General features: G+C 41.0%; 1 protein-coding gene across 2 annotated transcripts in view; it reads right to left on the bottom strand.

Annotated features, from left to right (window-relative positions):
- Positions 1 to 16,779, bottom strand: part of plxnb2b (plexin b2b) — a 151,392-nt gene that overhangs the window by 46,470 nt on the left and 88,143 nt on the right. For both annotated transcript variants that reach the window (XM_074676725.1, XM_074676726.1), the window contains 5 exons: positions 5,246 to 6,387; positions 3,064 to 3,252; positions 2,810 to 2,935; positions 1,587 to 1,687; positions 283 to 409 (listed from right to left, as the gene is read on the bottom strand). In XM_074676725.1, the coding sequence (XP_074532826.1) occupies positions 283 to 409; positions 1,587 to 1,687; positions 2,810 to 2,935; positions 3,064 to 3,252; positions 5,246 to 6,385 (1,683 nt within the window). In that variant the 5' untranslated portion in view covers positions 6,386 to 6,387. The remainder of the gene's footprint in view (positions 1 to 282; positions 410 to 1,586; positions 1,688 to 2,809; positions 2,936 to 3,063; positions 3,253 to 5,245; positions 6,388 to 16,779) is intronic.

The raw sequence follows: 16,779 nt of genomic DNA, 5'->3' as shown, positions 1-16,779 counted from the left end.
AAAACAACTTGAGAGAGAATGTGCACAGGAGAGGCTTTCCATCTTCAGGCTTTGAGCACAATCAAGCAGGTCGGTTATAATAAGCCAGCTTAGAGTTTTTTCGATGGATCAATACAAAGCAGGACGGCCTAGAGCCCAGGGTCTTTGATTCACAATGGAAACAGTTTATTACTCGGGCACTGCATGTTTGTGTGCACACATGTGCATGCTGCAGAGAAAGAGACTGAAAGAGGTTTAGATAAAGAGAGACAAAAAAGAGGGAGAGGAGAGGCAGCATGGTACCTTCTGAGTCTTTTTACAGGAAAGGTTCGGGGGATAGAAAGAGACGATTTTGACACACTGCTGCTTCGGGCTCCATAGCCAACCATTCTTCTCCTCTGCCCGGCGGCACTCAGACCTCCTGGTACACCTTCAGAAAGGAGATGAACAACTCCCATTAGCCCTATGTTTCACACAACCTAAACGCTTTCACAATGCTTCGAATAAACAACATCTGTGGACTCTAACATATATTTAACAGCTTGTGTGCAAAACAACTCCATGCCCAAGTGAATTTGCAAACGTCTGTGCAGATTTCCAAGATTAGACTTTCAATAGATAAGAAAAACATTGAAGGCCCTTATTCCAGTTTTTCTTTGCAGCATAAAAACAACAATAGTTTACACCTAATAAGTTTGTTATAAGATAACCGATGTATGGTGAGTCTCAGCAAGCAAAACTGCACAATGTTGCCTTCTTTAAATTCAAGCTGTTTTGCTTTGAATTGTAGTAAACTGAAATACTATTGTTTCAGGTATTTCATAAGGAGGGACAGGAAACTTTGGACCCAGTCTCTCATGATAAATCATACCATTCATTGACTGACCATGCAGTAAGTCAAACATGTTAAAATGTGTAATTTTTTTCTGTTGTTTTTTTTTTAATTTTTATTAATTTATTAAAGTGGACCATGTGATATCTTTAACAAACATGTTGCTCTGACCTCAGCTCAAAGCTAACTTTAATCTTCAGACCCCTTTTAGGTAAAATTTTCAGGTGATTGGAAAACAGCAGAAATGGTACATTTGAAAAACTTGAATCACTAATTTTTTTATTTGTACAGTTCAGGATCAATATACGTGATGATTGATTTTGTGTAAATAAAGAAAAACGTAAAGCTGTAAAAACAAAGTCAGGGCAGGGTGTTAGAATATCCTATCCTATCCTGTTAGAATATATCAAACCTTCCAGAAACAACAGACTGTTTTTCTGCTTTTTTCTGTTCCTCATCCCTTTGCAGTAAAATACTCGATACATACTGCCCCTTCAACCCTCCAGACCCTGATAAATATAGGCTGATGAGTGTAAATTGCACAGACTACCTACCCTGCATGGGGCTGACAAACAGCTTTAATTCCTTACGGCTGCTCGGACAACAGGAGATGGAATATAAACACAGAGGGGCACTAAAAGTGTCTGCTATAAAACACTGAACAAATACCCTGCTGGGTTTTACAGATGGAATCGCATTCGTAGGTGTTTGCGTTAGTCCGGTGTTGTGTGCATGCATTCCCACGTTTGAGAGTGTTTGTCTGTGTGATCATTACCTGCCCTCCAGGACACACCAGCCACAGTACGGGTCTCTGAGTTCCACACATGATTGGCAGTCCTTCTTTTGGAGGCACGTCTGCACTGGCACCTTGGTGATCTGGAGCATTAGAACATGAAATATGATCAAACAGAGCACCTGAGGGGAGACAGTGCACAAAACACTGAGCATTTAGAGTGCAACAAATGCTCAACGGTTGGTTGCAGATGCACAGAGCAGGACTTAAACAAATCCTTTCACGGCACATGGTCTTTCATGTCTGCCAGTTAAAATAACTGAAACAATCTCCTGTCATCAAATGATGAGGCAACATACTGTAAAAAAGATCTCTCAAAATAAAAGTGCTATGGTTAAACTACCAGGCTGAAAGAATATTATTCATGTCTCAAAAACTCTTGCTTAATTGTGAGCACATCAATGTTGATAGTTATATGATGTATGTCAGGCACATATATTGTCTTGGGATACAGATGAAGTAAGTTGTCTTTGTTATAATTAGTAAAAAATATTGTACAAATTATTGACATCAATCAATCAAATCCTGATTTTGTGTAGCTACAATTGCTATCGAACATTATCAAGACCCTTTACAAAGGAGCAGGTGCTGGCCTTGTTTTTATTTCACCATATCTGTGTTCAGAAACCCTAAATGCGGTGCTAAATCCTGCTTAGAGAAAATTTCCAAATGATATTTAAAATAAAGTAATTTCCACTAACAAAATTAAATATAATTGCATCATTGAAAAAGTCTTTTTTTTTTTACAGAAGCAGTAATCAAAAATTATGTCGTTGAAGAATGTGGAATCAGACTAAGTTTAAATCAGTTTTCATTAAAGTTGTCAAGCCAAATAATGAAACAACCTTGAGATAATATTTCTTTTGATAAATAGGTAAATTTGCTGACATTACTCATGTACTATTAGATATGAACCTTTTGTACCCTCTACAATACAAGGCCCAATTCCACCATCCAACAAATCTGCAGTAGTCCCTGACAGCTGACCTTTAGGGTTTTGTTTGAAATGGAAAGAAAGTAATTTAAACTTTGATGTATTACAGCTCTGTTGCACTTTCAGAAAGAATTAACTTCTATTTCAGTCACCTCACCTGCCTACAAAAGTACCGGTCTAGCTACTTCCTGCCATTTTAAATGTGCACAGTGATATAGTCTACATGCAGCACTGTGCCTGAGCACCTGGCCGTATGCATAGATATACACACCTTTTTCTCTGTGGTGATGTAGAGGTGGCTCTGGCTGAGGTCAAAGAAAAGGTTCTTGTTGACCTTCTCTCCCATGGTGTCACCTGGAGCCTTGCTGTACACATATGGCTCCTCAGCCAGGTGTACCTGCACAAAGAACAAACGGTAACCCTGTCAGTAACAAGGTGGTACATCCCCGCCTCCCGCTTCCCTCAGGTAAAGGCTCTGAAGGACAGCTATAAAGAGAAAAGCAGCAGGACAGGTAACAACCCCACCTGGAAGACTTCCCCTTTGTTGTTTCCCAAGAAGGCGATGGTGTGGTCATTCTCCACAGCAACAGCCACAGCAGTCAGAAGGCTCCGCATGGTCAACACTGCTTCTACCTTTAAGGCAAATTTGGGCTTGCTGGCCAGAGGGGAAGGCAGGAAGTCTGCACCACATTTGAATTGCTCCAATGTATCCTTCTGTTTTAGGACAACAGAGATTAAACAAAAAAGAAAAAGAAAATTCAAACAAAAAATGATGGTCTTTCACAATCAATAAGTTACAGGTTCTCTTCCCAGAAAGCTACAGTGTTAGCATTGAGGCGCCCATGGGACCAAATTTGTTTTGAGGGATGTAGTTCTAATGTTCTTCTTTTGTCATGTTTATCCATTGCACTAAAGTTAATTTGACAATTGTATTACAGTTTTTCTTTAGAGTTGAGGATAGTTTTATATCTCTGTCAGGGGACGATTGCTCTTGGTTATAGAAATTTCACAATGAAAAACAAGCACCACATTAAAAATCAATCAAAAGATCAATCAAGCAGATGAGACAAAAGCCTATCAAAACAGACGCGCCTCAGTGCATGAATCAAAACCAACAAACCAGCCTTGCTTTACATGCTCATCTTTATCACTCTCTTTTCTTCTGCCTATTCTCAAAGACTCTCCTGTGATCACTCCTTCAGATAAGAGCACTTCAGAGTACAAATATATATCCTGTGCTACACTACAAGAGAACTCCACACATGATGAACAGCAGACTTCTTCTCTGATGTCTGGCTCTGTTCGCTGTCGTCATTTCTATTAGTTTCTTTGACCGTGAATCTGTTCTGGTCAAACGGGCTACAGCCGTGAAATTAAAGCCATGTTTGAATCCAAGGGCAACTAGCTTGATGTAAATGACGCGTGTCAAATTACTATTATTAGTATACTCATCTCATTAAGTTAATTTATTTCATGTGATGCTCAAATAGCCTGGCACAGAAGCCTCAGAGGCACGCCTTGCTTCATGTGGACAGGATTAGATGCAGTGATAAAAACTAATATGTTTAAGCTGTAGCCTCGAGGGGGAAGAAAGCTCCTTAATCTGGTGGCTAAAGTGCATTTTAGTGGTCAAAACTCAGGCGCAGGTACAAACAAAGCAGATAAGTACTTTAAGGACAACATGTAGCAGTGTTTCTTGAAAATAAACAGAACAAATTAAACAAAATGTAAAAATAAGTTCATATTAGATATAAGCCTCATGTTGTGCCACATTGTCTAAGCCCCACCTCCTTTTTCCAATGGCTCCCAACCTTCACACACTGACTCAGGCTCTCCTCTCCCAGCATTTAGCCTGAGTTAGCCATGCCTGCAGTTAACACCTTACATTTGTTTTAGATTTTGGAAGCTTAAACATGATGAGGTACCAGTCAGAAAACATGGAAAAAGCTTTGTTTTACAAAGGTGAGGTGAATTTCATTAATTTTTGGATTCCACCTGACGACTTCATTACAGCAGGTTGAAATGAGTCAGGTTGGGGTTAGCTGGAGCTGTGGTAGGAGGTAATCACTGGCACAGAATGACTTCTTGAGATTTATTTTAACTTCCAAAGTCAAAAAGCAACCAGAGATTCATGAGAGAAGAAGAGAGGAGACAGATCCAGCTTCTGCATGGAAGCGTAAGCTACTCACTTTGCTAAAACCATGGAACTCCCAAAAAATCAGGAACATCAGGGCAAATTTTTGTAACCACTAGCTTATTTCTAACCTACAGATGTTGAAAGATTACCAATTTGGTGACAGACAAAACATGAGCTTTGATAAATGGCTTAAAAATGTGTCATATCTACAAATAAAGTGAAATTTGAGTTTTAAACCAGGCCAAAAATGTCCTCTAGATGGCCTGATTTGTTGCTTGAGCAGCTGTTTGCCTTTCTGCCTCCTTTGATATTCCTCTGGATGTGTCGGGGGAGTTGGGAAGAAGACAGGGAAGGAGGGAAAATGTGCGAGACAGTGTAAGAGCTTAAGACTGAACAATACTGAAGGATCAGCAGAACAAATCAAACACTGAGACATCAAAGTCGACAGTGACACATTTCTGCATTATTAATGACTGCAAAGGGAATTCTTGGAAATATCTCCAGCAAACATCTATTATTTCAAACAGACTCTTTAAAACTTCAAACAGCTGACACAAAGGAGGCACTTGCCGCTATTTTAGATGTGCAGAACTCTTCATTTTTGGATGAGTAGGGGATGTCCACAGCGGGAAACCCAGCGATTTTCCCTGAGTCGCTGTAGCAGGCGCTGATGATATCTGACAGCCGCTCGTTGATGTAGCTGAGTGGGTACATGCAAAGTGCAGAATCGTTCTCGTCGTCATCTGGACTCGCCACCATGAACAGAACTTTGCTCCATGAGACCACCTTCCCGTAAATACCTGCTTCTGTCATAACCCTTGCAAGCTCTTTCCCTGGAGAGGCCACATACGCAGCTTGGACTTTGTTGTATCTGTTATTTGTCCCACAGTTTAACTGAAGCTCTGTGTGGGAGTAGTAATGGTAGTCGTTCTCACAAAGACGAGATATAAAGGTCAGGTTTTTAGTATCTGTACCATCAAGTGTCCGTGAAAAGAGGAAATAAACAAAACCGTCCTCTTTGAAGGCAAGGCGGAAATCGTGCAGGTATTTGGGAACAAATGGAGTCGTCTGTACTGTAGATGCCTCAATGATGCTCTCAAATACAACCCAGTCTCGATCTGAGTCGTGGTAGTCCTGAAGGATTCTTGTGCTAATTAGTTTTGTACTGTCCAGGCTTCCATAGCCCTTCCCAACCAGAAACACACTGAAGGTGTGGTCATCTTTTGAGTAGGTGGACATGACACCCACCACGTTCACATAATCCTCTATGCTAGCAACATAAGTCCTCTCTCCTTTGCTGTCACTGTAATACAGCTGTTTATCCACATTTGTCAGGTTGAGGAGGGAGCAGATCCCTCTGTAGCGGCTCCCACAGACGATGAGGGAACCGTTGGATGGATGAACCAACAGGAGCTTGTTGAGGTTTGGCATGAGCTTTGTGTCCTGGCACGCAGAGGCAGGAGGTGTGCAGGTCCGAGCGTCTTCTTTTGGGCCTGTTTCTGCTCGGGCCTGCAGGTTGAGTGACGGCCCCAGCTGGTAGATGGTGTTGACCGCTCCAAGGTAGATACGGCCCGTCTGGGGGTCCTGGACCACATTGTTAATGAGGGTCTCTGAGGTGTACTCCTGGATGGGAATGTTGTTGCTGTCCTCCTGGGCTCTTGAGAATGACTTGCAGAAGAGGAGGAGGAGGAGGGAGACCCAGCTCGCCATCTCTGGAGATAAAGGTAAAGAGAGGTGCTTTATTATTAATGTAGTTAAATGAATTTATGTACATTAACAGATCAGCAGTTAACATTACTTTGTCAACACACACTTAACACACAGTTTCATGGGCATGTGAACAAGTTCTGGTGTCAAGAGGCTTAATTGTGCGAGTTCAAACAATAAGTGTTCAGAGTTTTCTCACAGTCTGAGATCCTTCTATCCGCCTGTCTTAGCGCTACATGAACACTTTGATATTAGACTTACCGAAGCTGGAGTCTGATTGCTTTCACTTTGGTTTTTGTACTGATTACGCAGAAAGGTATTACATGTTAATGAGTGAGCTTAAGTGGTGGATATTTTTACCTTTCGACAGACGCAGACTTCCTGTTTCCCACAGACTTTCTTTAAGCTAAGCTAAGCAAACCGTCTCCTTGCCCCAGATTCATATTTTTACTGCAGAGATATGCAAGTTACAATGAGCCTCTTATCTGTTCCTCAGCACAATGATACCAACATACCTCTGAAAAAGTCAAGCTGACCTCTTAGGGAGATTCATTTGCTTAATTCAACAAAAATGGTTTTACTAAATATACAGTGCTTAAAATATTAGACAACCGCCCAGGATGAGGTGTTGGCCACCACTGCCCTAAAATTACAGTATATAGTAGACCACCAAAACACTTTTTATGTTTCTGTAATGGTTAATCCACCGGGATGGACAAGCTCTTTAATCAAAATTATATATTTAATGCTTAATTATAACTACTGTTTTATCTATAAATTCTCAAATGCTGTTTTACAAAAAAGCAGAGAAAAAGAAAATCACATTTTTATTTTTTGACAAATTGAAGTTATTCACTCGTGTTTCTGAACAGAAAACTGTGTTTTAGCAGTTTTATGTTATTTTTGAAACACTTTGGACTTCCCAGAAAATTCCAGTTCTCTGGCTCAAATTTGGTTAAAAACATAAAATCAGTTTGAAACTCCTCACTCCTGCTCGAAATGGTGAAGCGAAGGAAAATCTCAGAAAAAAAAGACAGAGTGGGTGTACCTCTAAATGTCTAACACCACCCAAATGGCAAATTTTGTAGCTATAACAAATAAAACCCTTCTTTTACCTAAATGCCTCAAAGCATGGAACACTCAAAATAACTCAAAATACCAATGCGGCTGCAAAACGGCAGCATGCAAGAAACTGAAAGTGCTTCTTTTAGATGTAATTTGGTTGTACTGACCTTTATAAAATCTTTAAATGAAGTAAAACAGGATAGAGACTTGTACGTTACAAGAAGAAATCTGTGTTTATCGCAGCACTTTTTGTATGACTCAACTTCCTTCTCCAGTTCTTAAAGGCCATGTTATTTTGCATCTAATTGACTTAATATCAGAAATAATCGCTGTTGGAAAAATTATTCTGCTCTGTGTGGGGAGAAAGATTAAGGCCGAAAGCTAAGTCTCAAACCATAACACAATAAAATCCTATTTTTAAAGCTTGGATCAGTTCCAGCCTAATTTGCACTTCAACTTTTTTTTCATCATGTTCCTCTTCTGCAACACCTCCAAGCACAACGCTCTCAGGAAATACACAGTTTAGTCTCAGGAAACATGATCAAACAGTGTTCCTGTACAATACAGACGGCATCATGTACGGGCTAACAGCAGGAGCCTGTGTAGTGCACTCCGGCTACTGTTTGCCCAGGCTGTGGTAAATATGGAGCTGCAGGTGGCTTTCAAGTAGCTATTGCCCACACAGCAAATGTGTGTGTGCGTGTGCATTTTATTTTGAGCTCACACACACACACCAACACACACATATACAACAGTAGCCTACATCTATCGTTCCACCTCAGCAGGCAAGTCCAAAGGCACATTTGTCAAATTGAAAACCCCTGATGAAACTTGCAGGAAGTTGCTTGCCAAAGCTGTGTTTTATTATGTTAACCCGCCTTCCTTCATTGGACTAAGTGGGGAGACCACTGATTAGCCATTAGCCCAGAGGGGATTCTGTTAATTTCTCTGGCAACTCCCATTTGCAGTTAAGTGCCCACTACTCCATTTGATGATTTTACTTTTCATCCCCGTCTCAGTCCCTCTAATCTACTCCAACAACCAATGGTAACGTGTAAACCAATCATGCTCTTTTAATTTATAGCCTTAAATATTTCAATTAAAATTAAAATGGTGTAATAAAATCTGTGTGTGCTTCTTCTGAACAGAAATGTGTGCAGTTGGTTTTTACAGCTTTAATTAAAGACAGACGGAGAGTCAGCGTTTTGTCAAGATTGAACAAAGAGGGAAAAATACCCACAAGCTAAAAAATAGAAATGTAATCACCTAAAGAACACAGCATTTCAGCTCTAAAGTATGAAACTTCAATTAAAAAGACAGATCCACTGGCAGAGTGGAATGATGGTCACAAGCATGTGTCAGCGTTAAGAGGCACCACAATAACTCACTTTTATGTTTGACTTTTCAAAGAAGCATCACAAAAACTGCACAAGCTGCAAAAACGTGCTTTCAGCCCTCAAGAAGTTGACAGCATAAACAAAAAAACAAGTCAGGCTGCAGTGACGAGGAGTGGTGACAAGCTGCAAAAATATTCAGCGAGACTCAAAGAAATGGCCTTAGAAAAGTTAGCAGGATTAATCCAACACCTTTCTGAGGCAGTGTTGATATATATATTTATATAAAAAAAGTTTGCTCTCTTAAAGTAAGTTTTATGACGTTTTACCCAGGGCATCCAAGTTAAAATTACCTCCAGGCCTCAAGTTTTTAAAGACCAGGAGGAGAGCACATCTCACAGAGGACATAAACAACACAAAGTGAAGAAACTCTGGGAACAACATAATTAACTGATCACTTCAGCGCACCACTTCGTAAAAACTGATGAGTCACACCTCTGATATGAACATTAAGGGCTGTGTAGCACTGTTGCCTGAATAACAAGCCTTACGTGACCACGATAGTATGGTATATGGCAGGGGTGGCCAACCTGTGGCTCTTAGCCTTTCAGTGTGTGGCTCTTCAATCAATTCATAAAAAAAATATTGTTATGAGTAGTGGTGTGCCGATCAATCTAATGCCAAAGTTGGGATCAGGAGTGATCAATACTTGGGTGCTGAGATTGATACTTAAGTTTCAGTTTCTCTTCTTTACATGTGTTCCTCTCAATTTCTCATGTGGTCATTGCTAGATAGCTAGCTAGAGAGCTAACTAGCTAGATAGATAGATAGATAGATAGATAGATAGATAGATAGATAGATAGATAGATAGATAGATAGATAGATAGATAGATAGATAGATAAAAAGAAAGATAGATAGATAGATAGATAGATAGATAGATAGATAGATAGATAGATAGATAGATAGATAGATAGATAGATAGATAGATAGATAAAAAGAAAGATAGATGGAACTTTGTCTCATTTGCAGTAAAAACAGAAACTTGTCTTTGACATGGCTTAAAGAACATATTTAAACACAATTACAAACACGATAAACCTCGCTTTGAAAATTGGAAATGTATTGATTTTCATTTCATGTCATTTTGTTTATGTGCTAGAGGATGTGTGTTTGTAAGACCACGTGTGTGATGCGACTGTTTGTAGTACTGGAGTAATTTTTGTGGCTCCCTGTCTCTGACTGGTTGGCCCCCCCTGGTATATGGATATCATAGCACATGTTTTTTTATCAGTTGAGTCCCTCTGAATCATGCTATGTAATAATTTTTTTCCCATTCTGTATTTTGATTTGAGGAATATAGTATTTCTATAACCTAATAATCATATAGAAATAATAGTTATTATTATACAAATAAAGTTATAATAATATAATAATATAGTCATAACAATAAAAAAAAGGCAGTGTGTGGTGTTCTGCCACTCACAGAAAAAAGCCCATGAAAAACAATTATCCCAGGTACAATTTTCTGGTAGAGGGTTGCTCTAGAGACTTTAATGATTAAAATATTATGAATATTTTTGGGGTAAAATCATAAGAAATTTATGAAATTTGTGTCTCTCCAGAACGATTTGCATCTATCATGTCTTCCACTTGAAGGAGCAGGAAGCAGATGATGTCATGTGACAGGAACCACTTGGAAACTAATTTTCTTACACCAAAGTTTTTAAAGTTTTCTACAGTGAGATTTTTTGTCGTGAGTAGCAAATGACAGTGATACACTTCGGCAAAACTTCGGGTAAAACTGGCATAAAACACATAGACTGGAGCTAGTACGTGTAACCAGCACAGACGTCTTGACACTGACTTATGAGGAGGACTGATGGTGGTGCCAGCTCTGCTAACATCAGCCACACTTTACAAACTGAATTCCCGTGTTTAGGAGCATTAATACGAATGAGCTCCATTCTGAATGTTATCTGAGTGTTTGCTCACCTTTAGATTAGCTGGTTAAATGGAATTTTAATTACATTTCAACAGCTTGAAAAGCGTCGCTTCAAGCTCCAACACTTTGACTGAACATGTTAAGGTATTCATCCTGGCCACGAGACATTCACAGTGTATTCTTTCTTGTTTGTAGAGAAACCTGGCAGGAAAAACAAGTGGTATGTAACTTCATCAGCAGCTCTTGTACACACAAATTAAACCTACAGCGGATCTGTGCTTCTGCAAAATGTCCTGAAATGAAACAGCTGTTTGCTTGATGCTGGTTTGTTTTGTTTCCTGTTTTTGCACACAACATGGAAGGCCATACTGGCTAAATATTGGCTGTGATTGTAAATATGGACAGTATTTCAAGCCTGACTGCCTATCCAAATGTACCGTCCTCTAAAAACTGTAATATCCATATTTCCATCAGTTCACTGGGCCATGATGCAGACCGCACAGAAGGCCTTCACAAAGAGCGGATTATGTGAACGATTCTCTGACAGAAAATGACTTTATTCCCCCGACTTCCAATCAAACACACTGTGACAAAGCAACTCTCTAAGTCTGTATGTACAATGCAAGGACAATGTCTCGGGGCGCTCATTTAGGTTTCAAAAAATTCTAGTTCCACTTACACTCATGGCTTCAAAGGGCCCTTTCCTCGCCCAAGCAAATCCTATAGTCAGCCCCCGATCAGAAGGAGAGAGAAATTCCCTCAGATGCAGCATTGTGGGTCAGTGCGAACCAAATTCGTAACATATTTCAAAGGCGCCTCTTCTCTCCTAGGATGTCTCCTTCTGTTGCTCTATCACTTTTCATCCTTTTTTCATGGGCCTAATCCTGCACGCTGGAATTAAAGAGTCTTCAAAGAGCTACAGAGAAGCAGAGAGGCAGACGTCTGGTGGGGGTGTCACAGGTGGAATGAGGCCCATTTCTTGCCAGACCTGCCCACCTCTCTTTTCTCATCACATCTCTAAGCTTGTTGTGAGGGAACACGGAGAGTGGGCATAGCATCTAACACGTGGCTATCCTGAATAGATAAAAAGCTGCTAAATTTAGATGCTGCGTGCTGCATCAGCCTGCAGCTAATGAAGCCTCCAACGGCCTGAAATAAATAATAATGAAACACATCGTGTGCTAATGAAGCTGGCACATCTGAAAAATGTGATCCTGTGAAAGCAACAATTGAGGAAACACTGCATCCTGATTGTCGCTGTTAAACTGACCTCAAATTAGAAATCAGCTAATTCCTGTTCCCAGTTTTCACTTTGTAGTTACAGAAAAGAGCAACAGGGAGATGTTTAACACAGACTCATTAGAACGAACGTTTACGTTACTTCCTCATTAGAGCTTATTAAAGGGCTGCACAACATAAACGATAATGAGCCGGTTACTCTGCGGCTCTTGACTAAATTAACCCCCGAAACATTTTCCAAATATTTGTTCATGTGGTTCAGTTTTTCAGCTCTCATTGTTTTATAATATTACACATAATAAACACATAATACGCTGGGGGACGGAGGACTACGCCTCAGATCAGACTTGAATTAAAACATGAGATGAACATCAGCTGCAGAAAGAAGGATCAAAGCGTGTCAGGTTTGAGCATCATAAAAAAGAGTCTGTTGCAATGAATCCTGGGTAAAAAAAAACAAACTCTCTTTAAAAAAAAAAAAAAAAAAAAAACAATTAACCAAGCAGCTACCTCACACAACTCACACCTTCACTCCTGAGCTGCAGAATAACTCAAGTTTTTTTCCATCATCAGTACATGAACAGTAATACTAAACACCCCATTGAGACTTTAAAAAACATTCAAAAAAAGAAACCTTTCCACCATCTCTTGATGTCCCATGCTCTCACAAGCAGCATCCAAACATAGTCTGATCACATCGACCCTGGATTCACTAATTTCACACCATTTGGCCTGACAGATGAAGACTCAGCTAGCCTTCAGCCACCCCTTCGTTTAATTGGTTTTAATTTTGTGGCCACTGCAAGGTTAGCTGGCATTACTGCTGAAGGAGGAGAGGAGGGGGGAGGGGGGATGTAGTTGATGAAGACCTTGTGGCAATAAAGAGAAGTACCTGTGCTATTTTAAAATCTGACAAACACAGACAGATGAAAATGCAATTACAGAATTATCTAACTACTTAGAGCAAGTCTGCCACAGTTTGTGTTGTGTTTTGTTTTCTTTTGAATATAGATTGCTTCATAAAGTAACCCACTTTAAATCCCTCTTTAAAAAGTCCCTGAAACACTTCTTACTAACTCTTCAGCCCTGCTCTTTCTCAGAAATTGAGTAATGCTTCCACACTGCCAACATTTTCTTTTACGTTCGACCATGAAAATAAAGAATGTGAACAACAGGTGACTTCTTCGGCCCTCTTTTCTGAATCAGCAGTTAGGGTTTACTAGCTTGCCAGCATTGAATTGTTCAATAAATATAGAGAGAAATACTGGCCCCTGGCATTGTTGCATGGCACATAATTTGCCACTGAGATGTTTACTTTTAGGGCAAATATCAGATGGTGTCAATGTTCAACCGGTATATCAGTGCATCGCTTCTATCACATGAACACAGCTATATTTTAGAGTGTGCTCGACATTGCTCTGAGAGTAACAACACAAAATGTTTCAGGAGAATAGAAGATGATTATGTAAAAAAAAAAAAAAAAAAAAAGCTGTTCAGCACTGACTTTAAAAGGGTTTTTTCTGTCTCTTGTAAATCTTCTCATTGCTAAATCAATATGAATTTTCAGCCTGTTTCATCTGCAAGAATTAGAAATTCTCTATTCTGAACTACACCCTTTTAAAACCAATACTGACTCTGAACTAAATCTGCAGACAACTTCAAAACCAATCCATTAACTATTTTCATCCATCAATCCATTATCTTTGACCATTTATTCCGCTTCAGCCACACCCACAGGAAATTCATCAAGCTGTTGGAGAGAGATGGAGTAAACGGTGGAGAATTCATTCATTCACTGGCAGTACATGCTAACTCCATACAGAAAAGCACCTGCTATAACCTTAATACTGGCAACAGTGCTTACCTCAGCACCACGCTGCAGCCTAGAAAAAGTCTTAAAGGTTTTATTTTTAGATGTGGAGATCAAAGAGCTTTAAAAAATACTTGAACTGGACCACATAAAGGCTTCATAACAGCCTCACAGGAGAATCAAGCAATCATCTGTTCCATTATGAGTGATTTCTTGGTGAGCCAGCGACATGATTTGATGTAGCAAAGTTATTTCTAAATTCCATATCTGTTTTCTTTCTCTTGTTTGATGGAAAATAAACTTAAAGAGGAAAAAACTGCTGAGGTACAGCATGCACAGGCTTGAAAATAGCACATGAAGGTGTGTCTTTGTGTCGGCGTACTGTGCTTCACACACACACACACCTCTTTAAGTGCCATCTCTTTCAGACTCCCTGCACAGGTTAGGACATGTCTGGACAGGAAAAGAAGCTCTCAGTGGAGGAAAATGAAAGATAATTGAAAAATGGCAGGTGTGCACACAAACACACACACACATACAGATTGGGTTTAGAGATACATGTGCACACACAGATTCGTGCAGCGGCGCAGCTTGAAGTGCTGACAAGGTAATCCTGCTCTGACCACACAGAGACACTCTCCTCTTCAAACTGCCTCACTGTGGATCTTTGACACGGGGGCACTAAAACCCAGCATGGCAGACAGCACGCCTCTCGGCCAATCCTCTCGGCACATCACCCATTTTTTTCAGGGCGACGCCCACTTGGAGGAAGTGTGAAGGCATGTCAGGAAGTCAAGAGGGGGGAAAACAGAGAGGAGAAGGGGGAGGAGGTCGAATGAATGTGTGTGTGTGATTATATCACACATGCACAAACACTTCCGCAAACTGCTGACCTGGCAAGTTTTGAAGCAGCCCGAGTGCACCTCTCACTCATTAAAACAGATACGCAGAGGAAACTGGTTTAATAAATAAAAAATAGACACCCTACCCCGAAAACATAATAGGATATCACCCCATACTGTGATGGTTCGCATTCAGCACTTTCTTTATCGAGGAGCTGGCTTTGACAGATGCCAGGGTCTGACACTGATGTGGAGAGGGGCTGCGTTCTCATCGAAGCCGCTTTCGGTGTTACACTCTGATAAAAGTGAACTGCTATTAAATTACCCCTGTGTCCCCTGAGGCCTCAGGGCTGGGAGGAGACAAGGTGATCGAGGGGTTAATGCTCTGGAGCTAATCTTGCACGTCTTGGAGGTGCTGAAGAGACCTGATAAATTGCGTACAAGGCAACATGACAATGTGGGTTAGGAGCCGTACAAGGAGCCGGAAATGAGGGGCGGATCCTTATTTCTTTTATTTTCCCGCCTAATTCCATGGAGAAAACAAAGCAGTATTGTTAGAGATGAAACATGACGTGGGAGCGCGAGGAGAACTCTTTCTTTCTCTACATGTCTCCAATCTTTTTTCTCCTCTTCTTTCTTTGACATGCAACTGCTCTTGTCCCATCCTTACAGTGAAATTGTTTCACGCGTCGCAATGGGAGGCTGCTGTGACGATGGCAATCCAATTTCCATATGAACAATTACCCTGCCGTCAGGGTTGGCAGTTCATTTATTTCAATTTGACTGACTGGGAGAGCCACGCTCACCAAAGCAGCCAGCACAGCCATTGTATTCAGGACACCAGGCACAGGAGGGAGCGTGGGGGGGTGATGGGCCTGGTCCAGTTCTGTTGAATCCAGATGCTCTGGCCTAAATATGCTCACACCTCTAAAGTTGGCCCATCACACGAGGAGTGTGTGAATACTTCTGAGAACAAGCAAACCACTCCTCATGCCTGTGCGCTGGAGTGTTTTTCTTGTGTCTGCCCTCTTGTGGGTTATGTCTGTTTTGATGTATGACCACGGCCAGTCAAGAAGGGGCAGTGAGCATTACCTGCACCCCCCACCCCTGCCCACCCTCCCCCACAATCCTTTTAGGCACAGCACTTTTCCTCATTAGGACTGATAGGCTCCTTGTGTGTCTGTTTACCGCTCCGTCACCATTTTCAAGGCTCCTGCTATCTCCTCTCTGCCAGCTGGACACTCAAGGAGCGAGAATGCAAAATCACAGACGCACACATGCAAAGCACATATCTGCATGTGCACATGTGGAAGGTTACACACACTCACTCTGTCTTTTTTGTTTTCTACTGCCTTGTACCTTCCTTAACAGTTGACCTCTGTGTCTTTTGTAATCTCTTGATCTGTGTTTGTCCCTCAAACAAACATACAAATGCAACCTCTCTCTGTCTGGGCAGCAGCAGCAGCAGCACAGGCTCATCTCCCAATGCTAACTGCTCACCCCAGACACACACACACACACACACACACACACACACACACACACACACACACACACACACACACAGGCACCCCCCCTCCCCACACGCCCTCCCACCCCCAGCTGGATGTTGCAGCTCACCAGCAAAACAGAGTGGCTGTTTGCTGTGTGGACACAGCTGGCGGATGTGTGGAACCTGATTAAACGGCCCGGCCTGGCGGAGAAGAGCTACTTTCAGAAGCCAATGGCTTCTCCGACATCGCCGCCACATCCAGACGGTCGCTAATACACACAAACAGTTGTAGGGGCAGGCATGCATACACAATGTCGCTAATCAAGTCGACTCACTTGCAGATTCAGGCCTAAGATCCAAACTCTGTAACTGCATATGAAAAATGTTGCCCACATCCACAACTGCAGTTCCAGAAATTATAAAATGCAAGATTTTTCTATTAAATCAGTTAATTGTTTTGTCTAGAAAATGTCAGGCAACTGTGAAACATGCACTTCCCAGTCCTCATGTGGGGGCCTGAAGTTATTTGTTCTGTACGGCACAGACTGAAACCCTAAATTATTCAATTTATGACAACAGAAAACTGCTAATCTTCTTCATGAATCTAAAAGTGTCAGCTCATATTTTACATTTCTTTCTTTGTGAATGACTCAAACAATTATTAAAGTTAGT

This window comes from Halichoeres trimaculatus, unplaced genomic scaffold (assembly GCF_033239565.1).
Source record: "Halichoeres trimaculatus isolate MK-OKI-2021-1 unplaced genomic scaffold, fHalTri1.1 fHalTri1_scaffold_10, whole genome shotgun sequence".
Taxonomy (NCBI): Eukaryota; Metazoa; Chordata; class Actinopteri; order Labriformes; family Labridae; genus Halichoeres; species Halichoeres trimaculatus.
Note: the sequence above shows the minus strand (reverse complement) of the source record. Positions and strands in the feature narration are given on the sequence as shown.